The 16,490-nt window shown below is 39.8% G+C and overlaps 1 protein-coding gene across 5 annotated transcripts in view; it reads left to right on the forward strand.

The window, feature by feature from the left end:
- LOC120542054 (protein-serine O-palmitoleoyltransferase porcupine-like) overlaps window positions 1-16,490 on the forward strand; it is a 138,372-nt gene that overhangs the window by 94,297 nt on the left and 27,585 nt on the right. For all 5 annotated transcript variants that reach the window (XM_039774168.1, XM_039774169.1, XM_039774170.1 and 2 more), the window contains exons 4-6: window positions 1,524-1,567; window positions 2,615-2,796; window positions 5,291-5,421. In XM_039774168.1, the coding sequence (XP_039630102.1) occupies window positions 1,524-1,567; window positions 2,615-2,796; window positions 5,291-5,421 (357 nt within the window). The remainder of the gene's footprint in view (window positions 1-1,523; window positions 1,568-2,614; window positions 2,797-5,290; window positions 5,422-16,490) is intronic.

Genomic DNA, 16,490 nt, shown 5'->3' on the forward strand with positions numbered 1-16,490 from the left:
AAAAAATAATGCCCCTAGCATGTTATTTTCCCTATATCATGGAATGAAATGAAGAATCATATCTTGATTAAAAAATTGTATTATTCCAACCACATTGAGCTGCAGTTAGGGTACACCTATTCTTAAAAAAACAGACATTTATTTTAGGTAAAAAATAGCTCAAATCAATAATTCTAACATTTTACATAACTGTGACAAGTTTCATTATGATTGAATGATTCATTTTTAAATTACTATTTGCACAGTCTTGCATTCTGACACACAAATGGATGGAAAGACTCACTTTTAAAAATTGTGAACTGATGATCATGGATCCTTTAAGCCACTGAAAACCTAACGCTTAAATGCTTATCCCTTCCCTATACATAACAATATTTAGAGACAGAAAAAAAATCTGAGTAGTTCTTTCTAATTTCATTGCTGGATTAGAATTTTGTGTAATGATAATTGTGGCCACTTTGTGTCTTTTGAATACATTCTGACACATGCAGTATTTAACTGAGTTAATGGCAGTTATTGTAATGATTCAAATCCCAAAACTGTAGGTCCATATTCTACTGGTGACTCGCCATACACCTTTGAACATTTTAGCATGCATAACATTACCTTTGTAAGCATTATTTATGGCATTATATAAAGGCATACATAGTTACTTTTCATGTTATGCCCCCTGTAAAAGCATTTGTTATATGAAGAGGTTTTGTGGAGAACAGTGACTCAGACTAGCTTTGCAAGCCACTTTCTGTTTATACAGGGTGACACAGAAAAACGGGAACTTTTGAAATGCGTAGTGGCAGCCATGTACAGTTGGCAGCACTGCGGAACAGGGACCTTGAGCTGTAAATAATCTTGCCATTTAGTAATTTAGTAATCAATTGCAAGGCAATCAATGACAGCTGTGCGAGACTTGTTTGGTAACCGTGTCATCTCAAGATTCGGTGACATTCCCTGGCCCTCAAGATCACTGGATTTGTCCGTTTTGTGATTTTTTTTTTCTTGTGGGGCTACCTTAAGAGTCAGGTCTATACGTCTCGGCCAAGGACACTAAATGAATTGAAACAAAGAATTCAAGACGAAATTCGTGGTATCCCAGCTGAGATATTGCAGCGATCAATGGGGAACCTCAACAGCAGATTGGAAGAATGCATACGTACAAGAGGATGCCATCTACAGGATGTAATTTTCAGACATTGATAATTTGGATTACTGTCTCTTAAAAGGCAAGTTGTAGTGGTTCAATTGCTGTCAGTAAAACTTTTTTGTTGGATTTCTTCTATTTTTATTGGGTTTTTCAAAAGTTCCTGTTTTTCTTTGTCACCTAGTATAATGTTTATGATCAATTCTACTTGGTACCAGGCAGTTTTCTATAGAGCTTTAACAACGTGTCATGATAAACTAGCACAAGAATGTGCACTAGACTCAAGGACTGTTTTGTGTTGATAAGTCTTTGTTGCTTAGAGAACTGCTTTATGAATTGTTACTTTTTTTCATTATATCCAATAACTGGAAGTCTTGTCTTTTAGGGAACTTCATATGATGGACACTGCCACCTGGCACAAAATGAGAGGTGAGATTTGCCACAAAATGTTTTGTCTTTGTTAACAGATTTTTTAAGGAATGGCCTCAAACTTAATTTTCACCATTTTCAATTAATAAGTATGATTATCTATCCACAGTTATGTCTTTGGGCAATGAGAAACCTAGACAACTAGACTTTATTCTCTTTAACACTATAATCAGGGAACAAAATGTCTCTCGTGTTTTTCTTGCATCTTTAGAACAGTTCAGGTAAAAAAAAAATTGAGAGAGTAGAAGAGGTATTTTAGCTTATTGTCCCATTATAAGGTACCCCTACCCATTTCAAGTAACTAACTGCTCTGTAACTAATAGCTTTGTACTCTTTGTACATGAGCACACAATGTTCAAGTGTTTAAGGAGGTAATCGTATAATAAGGGAATCACTTGTGTGTGCACAAATTAGTGAGGGCATAAGCAAGATTAAAGATTTAACTGAACTGGTTCTGAATATCACGTGGGTGCAGGCACTAGACACGCTGGTATGAACCTCAACTATGCTTGTACAACAAACCAACACGGTATGTAATTTGTTTGGGTAACATTAACAGTGTTGACCAAATATGTAATGCATATTATATCCATCCATCCATTTTCTAACCCGCTGAATCCGAATACAGGGTCACAGGGGTCTGCTGGAGCCAATCCCACTAGGAACAAGGCACAAGGCAGGAACCAATCCTGGGCAGAGTGCCAACCCACCACAGGACACACACAAACACACCCACACACCAAGCACACACTAGGGCCAATTTAGAATCGCCAATCCACCTAACCTGCATGTCTTTGGATTGTCGGAGGAAACCCACGCAGACACGGGGAGAACATGCAAACTCCACGCAGGCAGGACCCGGGAAGCGAACCCGGGTCTCCTAACTGCGAGGCAGCAGTGCTACCACTGCGCCACCGTGCCGCCCGCATATTATATGTATTCTGATATTTTTTATCCCCAATTAAGGTTTTTATGTCTAATTTAAAATGTTTGACCATTACAAGTGAATGACTTAATGAAAGCTGTTTCTTTTGTCTGACCTTTTAGGCTCACAGATGGTGGTTGCAATGAAGGCAATCTCACTGGCATTTGACCTGGACCGTGGTGTTGTGGCAGCTATACCATCACCTGTTGAGTTCATGGGTTACATCTACTTTGTGGGCACTGTCATCTTTGGCCCTTGGATCAGCTTTACAAGCTATCTGCAGGCTTCTGAGAGCCGTAAGCTGGTAGGAGGAATTTTAATACTTGAAGGAACTGCAGTAAGTCAAAGTCACACAAACAGATATATATGAATAGGAATAAAGACATCAGAATTAACAATAGAAATCTGAAAACGGGACAGCACAGTGTTTAGTGCTACTGCCTCATAGATTTATTATTGTGGGTTTAAATTCATTGCCCAGCTATTATGTGTGTGCTGTACATATTGTCCCTCCATGGTTACTTGGGTTAAAAAAAAGCGTTTCATAGAGTCAAATGGAACTGTTTATTTACTGAACCGCACAAATATGGTGCCACCATCTCTGCATGGATTAAAGTACTTTATACTAGTGCAAAAGCCCCAACCTGCAATAATAAAAAGTAACTCTAGAATGTTGTCCTCAACAAGGATGTCATCTGTCACCGATGCTTTTCATGATCGCCATCAAGCCATTGGCCATTCATCTCCTGGAGAAACCAAAGATAAAGGGAATTATTAAAGAACGACTCAAATAGAAAATATTACATGCTAACAATATGGTGCTTTATATAACAGACTTTCAATCATATCTACTGTATACACAAGAATATTAACAGATTTCTGAATTTAAAATAAATTAGAATAAAAGTGTGCTTTTTTCAGACAATTCTGTAGCACACCATACCAGATTGAATTCCTATCTATTTGTAATACCAAAATAAATTTAAATCTGGGGATAGCCATCACAGGTAAACTTGAAGATCTCTTTCAATACAATTTTGGACATTCTATCTAAAAACTTAACTAGGATGTTAACAGCTGGTATACCCACCATCTCATGCTAACAAGGACACTCACTAATGTCAAAACGAACATCCTCTTTAAGATACTACTGTATATGTATTCCAAAGCATTCCTATATACATCAACAAATCTTTCTTCAAAATGTTGGACTCAATTGTAGCATCATCAATCTTGAATTCAAAACAGCTACACAACCAAAAGGTGATTTTGCAGAAATCTAAAGTAGAATGTGGCATAGCACCACCTAACTTTTAACGTTACCACAAAGTGGCAAATATATGCACAATAAAGTTCCAGAAACTGGCAGAAATTCACAAATGGACTGACCTGGCTTGCAGTGGAAAGAAATCCTTTGTTTATCCTGTTTTGTTCTCCAATCAGTGCTATTGTCAATTCACCTCCAGTTGTCCTCCAGTTTCTTAAAATATGGAATAAATATAGAACACATTTTAATGAAGCAAAACTCTTTATCTGTTGATCCTAAGCACGATAATCACATTTACCAACTTTTTCAAAACTTCTCAATATTTAATCTATGGAAAATGTTAGTAATTGAAGACACCTTTATATAAACAATATATTTACCTTTATGAACAGTTATACTACAAGTATAATTTTCCAGCTACACACCTTTTTTCCTGTATACAAAGTTTTGTTAAAAGAAGCCTACCTAATTTTTTACAAGTCATAACCATTTCTATCCCAGAGGTAATACTGGTTATTCATGATGAATACTCAGATAACATTTCAAAAGTATTAAAGAATGGTGAGAGAGAAACCTTTCAATTAGCATTTCAGAACTGGAGTGGAACTTGGCCATACATAGAATACAATCTATTTATGTATGCCCCAAGCATTCCATAATTCAACTTAAAAAATCTTTAACATATATTGTATTTAAGATTATCTAAAATGCACCCAGAGCAAGATCCTACTTGTAAGCATTGACATCTGGCTTATGGTCATATGTTTTGGAAGTGCACAAAATTAACATAATTTTGTAGAAATATTTTTTTCATACCTGTTGCACAGCCTTTGTATCATGATTCCTTCTGAACAATTGGTGGCTATATTTGGTATACTCCTAGATGATATAAAATGTGTGTAGGGAGTAATTGATTGTAATAGCCTACACCACACTACAAGCACATAAACGTACAGTATTTTACCTAACCCACATTCTGTAACTCAGTGGGTTAAGTGACATTCTATATTATGTCAAATCAAGACTCTTATCCTATTAATTGTTCTACTGTACATAAAATATTAGGTGGGGCTTATTTATTTTTTTATTTTAGACTTTAAATAAAAACAGAGACTGCTACTCGTTTGTGAAGGCATTCAGACATAAAGCAGGTAGTCAAGGGTGTACCTGTGCGACCTCTCCTTGTTCTTTGCTCCCAGTGCAAAACAGGTTTACAGAAGAACTGGCATATAACCTGGATAGTTTAAAAAACATAGACAATCATACAGTCTGCCACAGAGCCACAAAATTGCTGACATAAGTCTAACCTCGGATTGTTTTTTTTTTATTAAAGATTATTGCTTATATTGTTCCTGTTTTCATTTTTAGCACCCATAGTATTTTTAATGTTCACAGTGATTTTTTTTTTTGTTTATTTGTTATGTTTATTTTAAGTTACTTATTCTGAGATTAATTTCTCAGAGGATCTGTTGCTTTTGAGATATTTGGTTTAATATTTTTGTGAACCTTAACTACTTTTCTTCTTCTCCAGACTGCTGCATGGTTTTTCAAAGTCTCATCCAGCTGGGTGAAATCTCAGGTCTGCTTGGTTATCTCTAACTGTATCGCCCCTTATCTCTTCCCCTACTTCATACCTATCTATGGAAATCGTCTGCTACGCAAGTAAGCATGTTTTTTTTCTTATTCTTCAATATGGGGGGAGTTCATTTGAGTGAGGAATTGAGTATACCGAAATGTTCGCCATTCCATTATGTGAAACGGCAGTGGATTACTGATGTACTTTTTTGCAGCGTTGGAATGCCTTGAGAGCAGTGAGGCATCACTATCCAATATCAAAACATTTTTTTATTGTGACAGTGAAAATGCATCCCACTAGTGAACTCGGGATTGTAACATTTATTCCTATTTTGAAAATTACAGGTTTAAACCTTTCCTTTGTACCTGTATTCAAGATTCATGGCAACACCCAAAAACCACTGGCTACCTAAAGTTGCTGATCTCTGGTGGTCACTGAATCCACTTTCATACCGTGTAACAGCTGTGGTCATTAATGGTCATTGTATTCTGCATCTTTTCTGCATTACATTCATTATTTTAATTAAGTTCAAATGTATGGGGGAATGAAAGTATATGGTTGACTGCCAGAAAAGGCCAGAGACCTTGCCAGTGTCTGAATCTTCCTAGTAGGTGGTAAGATTGGCGTGAATCCTAGAGAGTTGGCTGTACTTTGTGCATCTTTTTACTCAATAAACCTTTGGTTATTACAGTTGACTAGCTTTCTGAGATTTAGTGATTCACATCATGGCTTCCATTTTGTTACCACATTATACTTATGCTATATTATATGGGCCAGAATGACAATATTTAGGAAGTGCAGTCTTGGATAAGTTGTTGAATCACCCTTCCATGGCTTTCCTTCTCTGTGGTTTTATTTTTCATTCCTGAGACCAGAATCCCATTTTTTTTTTGTCATTGTAATGTTTGTAGTGCAAGTTGTCCTTCAATAGTATATATCTGTATATACAGTACTAACACATAGGCTATGCCTCCAGATTAGGAAGATGGGTATAATATGTGGTTGTGACAATTGTTTGTATTAATATGTCTAGGTCTTGCCAGTATTAAACATGGGTACATTATGAAAAAGATAATAGAATTATATTACCCTCATATGTACGAAAATTAGGGGCACCTTTAGCCTAAACATTTGCAAAAGAGGCTAACATGTCAACCCGAATGTTTAATATTGAAAAGTAATAATAGAAAAGAATAACTCAAAGTACTTAGTACCAGAGGGAATAATCCAACAAACATTTAAGATACCTCTCTGGGCTTTCCTAAGAGTTAGCCAATGTTGTAGGTCATCCTTGGGACAGTGTGTTCCTGTTCTGTGTCTCAAGCATGTATCACAACCTTTATCTTGCATCTGCCTAAATCTTGCCTCCAGTAGACTGCTAATCAAAAATGTCCTTTCCTCTCTGCGCTTAATGAGATTTTAATTCAGGGTTAATTTTAAAATACCTCCAAGGAGTTCATCTTAGCCTCAGAATCACTTACAGCTATTGTAAATGCTCAAAAATTTGCCACAGGCACAGCAGACTCCTGGTCCTGCCCCGGCTACACAATATACAGAACATGATATGTTTAAATTAGATTGTGCAGGATTATAATATGAAAGAGAAAAAAAAAACAAAAAAAATGACATATTATAAATTCATCTTATTGTTCTGCCAACATTTTCTCTTTTAAATGCTGCCTTATTTTTCTACTCATTGAATACCTCAAAGTAATAACTTTAACAATAGAATCCCTGCAGCCTATAAAAAAAAAAACCTCCTTATCCTGGCCCACCTTAAATTCCTTCTCACCTTTCCAACAGTGTCTTGTTTTGCAAATGTGTCAGTCAGCACAAGCAGCAAGCAGCCTGGTATCCCATTAACCCTGCAATGGAGCTGATGTCAGTTGCAAAATTCTCAGCGCTCAAGTGTGTTTATCTGGGTGTGAGGTGCCTGGATTTGTATACGGTAAATAATACAGTAATCCCTCCTCGATCGCGGGGGTTGCGTTCAAGACCCCCCCGCAATAGGTGATAATCCGAGAAGTAGAAACCATATGTTTGTATGGTTATTTTTATATATTTTAAGCCCTTATAAACTCTCCCACACTGTTTATAAATATTCCCTGCACAGTTATACAGCATAAACCCTTTGTGTTCTCTTAGATATTAGGTAAGATTCATTGAAATTATGTATGTAAACACACTGTTTATATACAGTAAAACCTAAATATTATTTTAAAGATATCGAGTGTCTCCGATATCACATATGTTACAGCCATTACAATAGACAGGCCACCAGTAATAAATACGTACAATGCAAGAAAAATATACAGTATACAGTAAATGTGTGTACAGTGACACTAAACGTATGTACATGTACTAAGTACTGTAAGTAGAAAATTAATTATAGTTACTCACCAACAATGATACGACGACTTGTCCAATAACGATGAGTTTAGTTTTACTGCACAACAAAGGAGAGCGTTACAGCTCTTCTAAAGGAGCCTCTTCAGGCAACTGTATATCACCGCCGTTGTTCTTCTTCTGGCAGACTTCAATCCATATCCCTAAAGCAAATTCCATCCAGACTACTGCCTTATTACATCCACTTACAACTCATTTTGCACCCTGGTTAAAAGGACACTGCGGCCGTAGATCTTATATCCCTTTCCTACTTTTTAAATAAATAGAATAATATTCTCATTGAAGCAGTAGCAGGAGCAGATCGTTTTGAAGCTGTAATGAAGGGCTTGACTATGCACAAAGATAAGCACAAAAGAGCACAAAAGTTAACTCTTTACACAGCGAAACACGTTGATGCTGAATGAACGAGACAAGACTTCCTGGTTAACATCGCATTCAGCACACAGGAACTTAACTGCATGCTCTGATTGGTTAGCTTCTCACCCATCCGCCAATAGCGTCCCTTGTATGAAATCAACTGGGCAAACCAACTGAGGAAGCATGTACAGGAAGTAAAAAGACCCATTGTCCGCAAAACCCGCGAAGCAGCGAAAAATCCGCGTTATATATTTAGTTATGCTTACATATAAAATCCGTGATAGAGTGAAGCCGCAAAAGTCGAATCGCGATATAGCGAGGGATTACTGTATATCATTTGTTTACTTCAGCTCCGTCGGGGGGTTGATGGGATAGCAGGTTGCTTGCAGCTTGTGTTGATCGACCCATTTGTAAAACAGAAGATGCTGATGAGGATTGGGGAGAAGGAATTTAAGATGGCCCAGAATTGCAAGTTTTTTTGTAGGCTTAAGGGATTCCAGTGTTAAAAATGTGCGACTGTTTCTTGTGTTGTATGTTCAGGTCACTTTGACACACAAAGATGTGAATGTAGACATTCTTCCCTATGAAATTTCTTGCGAACAGGGGGAAAAATATTTACTGTTGCTTTAGAAAGAATAATCAGTCTAGCTTTATTCTTTTCCATTTATTGAAAATAATCTATTAGTGGTTGTTGTGATAATTTTTTTACAAGCAGTATCTGTTTGCCTTTTTGTGTGCATTTGTTATTTTTTTCTCTCTCTCTAGTAGTTTGTTTATATGCATTACATTTGTTTTATTTGTTACTTCTGTTGTTGTTGTTATTAGTTGATATTATTTATCTATTTATTATCTGTTTCAGTCTATTACTATTCATTTACCAATGTATTTATCTATTTTTTTATTTATAGTATAGTACAGTTCTTTACTTGTCTTGTACTTGTCCTGTGTTTATGTATATATTGCAGCATGGTCCTGGAGATCATTATTTCATGCCCCTCTATACTGCAATACTGTCAATTGATGGAAAGTTTAAAAAAGCCATTTGACTTGAGGAGTGGCTGGCATTTCCTATGTTTTAAATGTGGTTGTTTTATCTGCTTGCTGTTCATTATTAGTTATTTTTAAAAAATTCCTTTCCTGTGGGCTGCATTTACATTGCAGCTTGATAGCAACTTATATTATGTCTAGTAAGCTCACTATATAGGGAATGAACAGAATAAAAGTCACAGGTGCTATATTAAAATGATTTTTGTTTGGCTCATGGTCCACATTCTCATTTACCCCTTTAACACTATGAAATTGTAGGATATGCACTTGAACACTTGATTAAATACAGCTTGCTATTACCAAGTAGAACCTCTCTATGCCCCCAGAGCAGCCTGAATTATTAAAACATCAATTGAAATATATGTGCTGGAAAAATTCAGTAGGCATTTCTGATTCCTGCTGAATCTCTAGTGTCATATATTTCCATCACATATTCATACTGATAATCTTCTATTCTACCTTATCCCACAAATACCAGAGAGCGGTCAGAGGTGCAAGGAACCGTTTTTTCGCTGACATCATCTCAAAAAACTCTGGCGATCAACGTGTCTTATACAAAACACTAAATGCTGTCCTCTCTCCAGCCGTAACTGTTTTCTCTGCTGCCTCCACTGCTCTTTGTAATCAGATCCTCACGTTTTTTCTGGATAAGGTCACGAACATTAGATCCCAGATCTCCATTTCTTCTTCTGGCTCTGTTGATTTAGCCGCTCCTGCGCACGGTTCCCTCACCAGATTTGAACCTATTTCGCTCCCCATCTGGAAAAAATCGTTGCCTCAATGAAGCCTTCGGGCTCTCCGGACGATGTGGTGCCGTCCAGACTGCTGAAAGATGTGTTTCCTGTGATTCGATATGATGTCCTAAAGATCATAACTAGTAGTCTATCCTCGGCTATAGTTCCTCATGCTTTCAAACACGCAGTTGTACATCCAATTGTGAAAAAACCTGATCTTGACCCTGCCATTCTTTCCAATCTTCGTCCAATCTCCAAGCTACCTTTCTTGTCAAAATACTAGAAAAGTAGTTTATGAGCAATTAACTCATCACCTACAGGACCATCAGGTAATGGATCTTTTCAGTCAGGCTTTAGGCCCCAACACAGCACAGAAACCGCGCATTTACGTGTCCTAAATGACGTCCTTTTGGCATTGGACTCAGGATTCCACGTGGTTATGGTTCTTCTCGACTTATCTGCTGCTTTCGACACAATCGACCACGACATCATGATCTCCCGACTCGAATCCTGGGCTGGTGTATCTGGCTTAGCCCTCGACTGGTTCAGGTCATATTTCTGCAACAGGACTCTCAGAGTCATGCTAGACGATTTTTCATCTGAATCAGTCCCACTCCCATGTGGGTTCCCCAGGGTTCCATTTTAGGGCCACTACTTTTTCAATCTACATCCTGCCTTTAGGTGCAATTTTTAGAAAGCATGCAATTTCATATCACCTATATGCTGACGACTGCCAAATTTATTTCTCCCTCAAGCCAACTGACTCCACCAAACCTCTCCTCGACTGCCTATCTGACATTAAGGACTGGCTGGCTGTAAACTTCCTTCACCTGAACGATTCAAAAACCGAGGTCATTGTTTTTAGTCCCGACTGCAAACAGGCTCCACCCCTTGGTCTCGTTTCTCTTCCCCTTTCAGTAACCGTCTGTCTCCAATCTTGGAATCAAAATGGATACGTTCCTGAAAATGGATGCTCAAGTCAACAGCACAGTAAAATCCTGCTTTTTCCATCTAAGGCGAATCGCCAAACTCAAGCCTATTCTTTCTAACCACCTCCTGGAATCAGTAATTCATGCATTCATTACGTCCCGGCTTGACTACTCTAATTCCTGCCTTTTTGGTATCAGTAAAGCCACACTTTCTAGACTCCAACTGGCTCAAAATGCGGCTGCAAGGCTTCTAACTGGAAGTAGCAGAATCCAACACATTTCACCAATTTTGAAAACCCTTCACTGGCTGCGGTTAGATTCAGAATCGATTTTAAGATTCTCCTCCTAACCTATAAGGCATTAAACGGTCTAGCCCCGCCTATTTGAGTGTCTTGCTCCATTGTCACAATCCCCCTCGTGTTCTTAGATCCACAGATCAGCTGCTCCTAACCGTTCCCAAGGCACGTTTTAAAGCTCGTGGTGAAAGGGCTTTCTCCGTCTGTGCACCCAGGCTCTGGAACTCCCTGCCCTTAGTGGTTAGGCAAGCCGCTTCAGTCGCCACATTCAAATCTCGTCTAAAACGCACTTCTTCACATTGGCTTTTAATTCTTAACCTGTTTCATTTTCCACTTGTCTTTTGCTATTTTCTCTATTTTATTTGGTCCCTTGACCTGTTTTTAGTATCTCTGTTTTAATTCCCTCTTAATGTTTATTTTTTAATATTTTGCTTTTAGTCCTGCTTGTTGTAACTGTACAGCGCTTTGGTCAGTTGTAATGCTGTGTTTTTAAGCGCTCAACAAATAAATATGGTATGGTATGGTATGGTAAATGCACAGTTGGATTGAGCTCTTGAGGTTTTCAGAGCATTCAAAAATGTAAATATTTTGAACAGTAGACTTTGGTTTTAAAAGGGATACCTCAAAGTGTGGCAAGGAATCATTCCCCACTCTGTTACATTACCTTCACCAACTATACATTGACAAGAGTCAAGATTAATTTTTGCCTCTTTATGCCATATTCTGAACCTCAGTGTTACAGTAAAAATCAAGAGTCTTCAGACCACACAATATTTTCCCAATCTTCAGTTGTCCAGTTTTAGTGAACATATATCTGTTGTAGTCTCAACATCCTGTTGTTAATGGAAAGGATTAGAACACTATATGCAGCTGTGCTACTGTAGCCCTTTCATTCAAGATCTGACACCATTTGTGTTCAGAGATGGCCTTCTGCATCAGGTTTTTCATATATGCAGTCATTGCCAGAAGGTTTGCTGTGTCTCCCTGCACAGTCTCAAGGGCATGGAGGAGATTCTAGGAGACAAGCAGTTACTCTAGGAGAGCTGGAGAGGGCCATAGAAGGTCCATAACCCATCAGCAGGACCAGTATCTGCTCCTTTGGGCAAGGAGGAACAGGATGAGTACTGCCAGAGCCCTACAAAATGACCTCCAGCAGGCCACTGGTGTGAATGTCTCTGACCAAACAATCAGAAAGACTTCATGAGGGTGACCCAAGGGCCCCATGTCCTCTAATGGGCCCTGAGCTCACTGCCCAGCAGCATGCAACTCGATTGGCATTCGACATAGAATACCAGGATTGGCAGAAGCACCACTGGTGCCCTGTGCTTTTTACAGATGAGAGCAGGTTCACCCTGAGCATATGACAGAAGTGAAAGGGTCTGGAGAAGCCATGGAGAACATTATGCTGCCTGTAACATCATTCAGCATGAGCAGTTTGGTGGTGGGTTAATGTTTGTCTGGGGAGGCATATCCATGGAGGGTCACACAGACCGCTACAGGCTTGACAAAGGCACCTTGGCTGCCATTAGGTATCAGGATGAAATCCTTGGACCCATTGTCAGACCCTATGCTGGTACAGTGGCTCCTGGTGCATGACAATTCCTGGCCTCATGTGGTGAGAGTATGCAGGCAGTTCCTGGAGGATGAAGGAATTGATACCATTGACTGGCCACCACACTTTCCTGACCTAAATCCAATAGAACACCTCTGGGACATTATGTTTTGGTCCATCCAATGCCACCAGGTTGCACCTCAGACTGTCCAGGAGCTCAGTGATGCCCTGGTCCAGATCTAGGAGGAGATCCCCCACAACACCATCTGTCATCTCATTAGAAGCATGCACCGATGTTGTCAGGCATGCATACAAGAAAACAGGGGCCATACAAAGTGCTGCGTACAATTTTGAGTTGCTGCAATAAAATTTTGGCAAAATGGACTAGCCTGCCACGTAATTTTTTCACTCTGATTTTTGGGGTGTCTTTGAATTCAGGGCTCTGTAGGTTGATCATTTTCATTTCCATCAAACGATGTGGCATCCTTTCGTTCCTAACACATTACCCAGTCTATATCAGTATAGATATCCAGGAGGATTTCTTTTTCCCATTGAGATCTGATGTGTTTTCAAAGTGTTCCTTTAATTTTTTTGAGCAGTTTATATATATATATTCACAGCGCATCAGTTTTTCCACATTTTGTTATGTTGCAGCCTTATTCCAAAATGAATTAAATTCATTTTTTTCCTCAGAATTCTACACACAACACCCCATAATGAAAATGTCAAAAAAGTTTACTTGAGGTTTTTGCAAATTTATTAAAAATCAAAGAACTGATAAATCACATGTACATAAGTATTCACAGCCTTTGCTCAATACTTTGTCAATGCACCTTTGGCAGCAATTACAGCCTGAAGTCTTTTTGAATATGATGCCACAAGCTTGGCACACCTATCCTTGGCCAGTTTCGCCCATTCCTCTTTACAGCACCTCTCAAGCTCCATCAGGTTGGATGGGAAGCGTCGGTGCATAGCCATTTTAAGATCTCTCCAGAGATGTTCAATCGGATTCAAGTCTGGGCTCTGGATGGGCCACTCAAGGACATTCACAGAGTTGTCCTGAAGCCACTCCTTTGATATCTTGGCTGTGTGCTTAGGGTCGTTGTTCTGCTGAAAGATGAACTGTCGCACCAGTCTGAGGTCAAGAGTGCTCCGGAGCAGGTTTCTTATCCAGGATGTCTCTGTATATTGCTGCAATCATCTTTCCCTTTATCCTGACTAGTCTCCCAGTTCCTGCTGGTGAAAAACTTCCCCACAGCATGATGCTGCCACCACCATGCTTCACTGTAGGGATGGCATTGGCTTGGTGATGAGCTGTGCCTGGTTTCCTCCAAATGTGACACCTGGCATTCACACCAAAGAGTTCAACCTTTGTCTCTTCAGACCAGAGAATTTTGTTTCTCATGGTCTGAGAGTCCTTCAGGTGCCTTTTGGCAAACTCCAGGTGGGCTGCCATGTGCCTTTTACTAAGGAGTGGCTTCTGTCTGGCCACTCTACCATACAGGCCTGATTCGTGGATTGCTGCAGAGATGGTTGTCCTTCTGGAAGGTTCTCCTCTCTTCACAGTGGACCTCTGGAGCTCTGACAGAGTAACCTTTGGGTTACTTGGTCACCTCCCTGAATAAGGCCCTTCTCCCTCGATCTCTCAGTCTAGATGGCCGGCCAGCTCTAGGAGGAGTCCTGGTGGTTTCGAACTTCTTCCACTTACGGATAATGGAGGCCACTGTGTTCATTGGGACCTTCAAAGCAGCAGACATTTTTCTGTAACCTTCCCCAGATTTGTGCCTTGAGACAATCCTGTCTCGGAGGTCTACAGACAATTCCTTTGACTTCATGCTTGGTTTGTGCTCTGACATGAACTGTCAACTGTGGGACCTTATATAGACAGGTTTGTGTGCCTTTCCAAATCATGTCCAATCAACTGAATTTACCACTGGTGGACTCCAATTAAGCTGCAGAAACATCTCAAGGATGATCAGGGGATACAGGATGCACCTGAGCTCAATTTTGAGCTTAATGGCAAAGGCTGTGAATATTTATGTACATGCGATTTCTCAGTTTTTTTGTTTTTAATAAATTTGCAAAAATCTCAAGTAAACTTTTTTCACGTTGTCATTATGGGGTGTTCTGGGATGTTGATCTTGTCAGTTAAGTAGCAGAGGGGGTTGTTAATTAGTTTCAGCTACTTTGGTGTTAATGAAATTAACAACAGGTGCACTAGAGGGGCAACAATGAGATGACCCCCAAAAGAGGAATGGTTTAACAGGTGGAAGCCACTAACATTTTCCCTCCTCATCATTTCTGACTGTTTTTTTTTACTAGTTTTGCATTTGGCTACGTTCAGTGTCACTACTGGTAGCATGAGGTGATACCTGGACCCTGTAGAGGTTGCACAGGTAGTCCAACTTCTCCAGGATGGCACATCAATACCTGCCATTGCCAGAAGGTTTCCTGTGTCTCTCAGCACGGTCTCAAGGGCATGGAGGAGATTCCAGGAAATAGGCAGTTACTCTAGGAGAGCTGGACAGGGCTGTTAAAGGTCTTTAATCCATCAGCAGGACCGGTATGTGCTCCTTTGGGTAAGGAAGAACAGGATGAGCGCTGCTAGAGCCCTACAAAATTACTTCCAGCAGGCCACTGGTGTGAATGTCTGTGACCAATCAATCAGAAACAGACTTCATGAGGGTGGCCTGAGGGCCTAACATCCTCTAGTGGGCCCTGTGCTCGCTGTCCGGCACCGTGCAGCTCGATTGGCATTTGCTACAGAATACCAGAATTGGCACGTCCAACCACTGGCGCCCTGTGTTTATCACAGATGAGAGCAGATTCACCCTGAGCACGTGTGACAGACGTGAAAGGGTCTGGAGAAGCCATACAGAACGTTATGCTGCCTGTAACATTGTTCAACATGACCAGTTTGGTGGTGGGTCAGTGATGGTCTGGTGAGGCATATCCATGGAGGGAAGCAGAGACCTCTACAGGCTAGACAATGGCACCTTGACTGCCATTAGGTACTGGAATTAAATCATTTGACCCATTGTCAGACCCTATGGTGGTACAGTGGGTCCAGGGTTCCTCCTGGTGCACAACAATGTCTGGCCTCATATGGCAAGAGTATGCAGGCAGTTCCAGGAGGATAAAGGAACTGATACCATTGACTGGCCCCGACACTCACCTGACCTAAATCCAACAGAACACCTCTGGAACATTGTTTCAGTCCATCCGATGCCGCCAGATTGAACCTCAGACTGTCCAGGAGCTCAGTGATGCCCTGGTCCAGATCCCGAGGACATATCCGTCATCTCATTAGGAGCATGCCCCGACATTGTCAGCCATGCAAGCATGTGGGGGCCATACAAATTACTGAGTATGATTTTGAGTTGCTGCAATGAAATTTTGGCAAAATAGACTAGCCTGCCGCATGATTTTTTCACTTTGATTTTCGGGGTGTCTTTGAATTCAGTCTTCTGTAGGTTGATAATTTTCAGTTCCACCAAACGATGTGACATCCTTTCGTTCCAAACACATTACCCAGTCCATGTCAGTATAGATATCCAGTATGATTTTTTTTTTACCCATTGAGATCTGATTTGTTTTCAAAGTGTTCCTTTAATTTTTATAGCAGTTTATAATAAAAACTTATATTTAATTTTAGTCTGTAACACCCGGTGTAAATTTTTTCTACTTGTAAAAGTTAGTGCTTTTTTTTATTATTCAGTTTTATTCTCTCAGTAACCTTCACGTGATACAACGAACTTGCCTCTCCCTCTCTAAGTTGATGCCGTTTATCTCCATTCTTTTCATAACAGCAGTGATGACCGCAGTTGGTACTGT

This window comes from Polypterus senegalus, chromosome 13 (assembly GCF_016835505.1).
Source record: "Polypterus senegalus isolate Bchr_013 chromosome 13, ASM1683550v1, whole genome shotgun sequence".
NCBI classification, from domain to species: Eukaryota; Metazoa; Chordata; class Cladistia; order Polypteriformes; family Polypteridae; genus Polypterus; species Polypterus senegalus.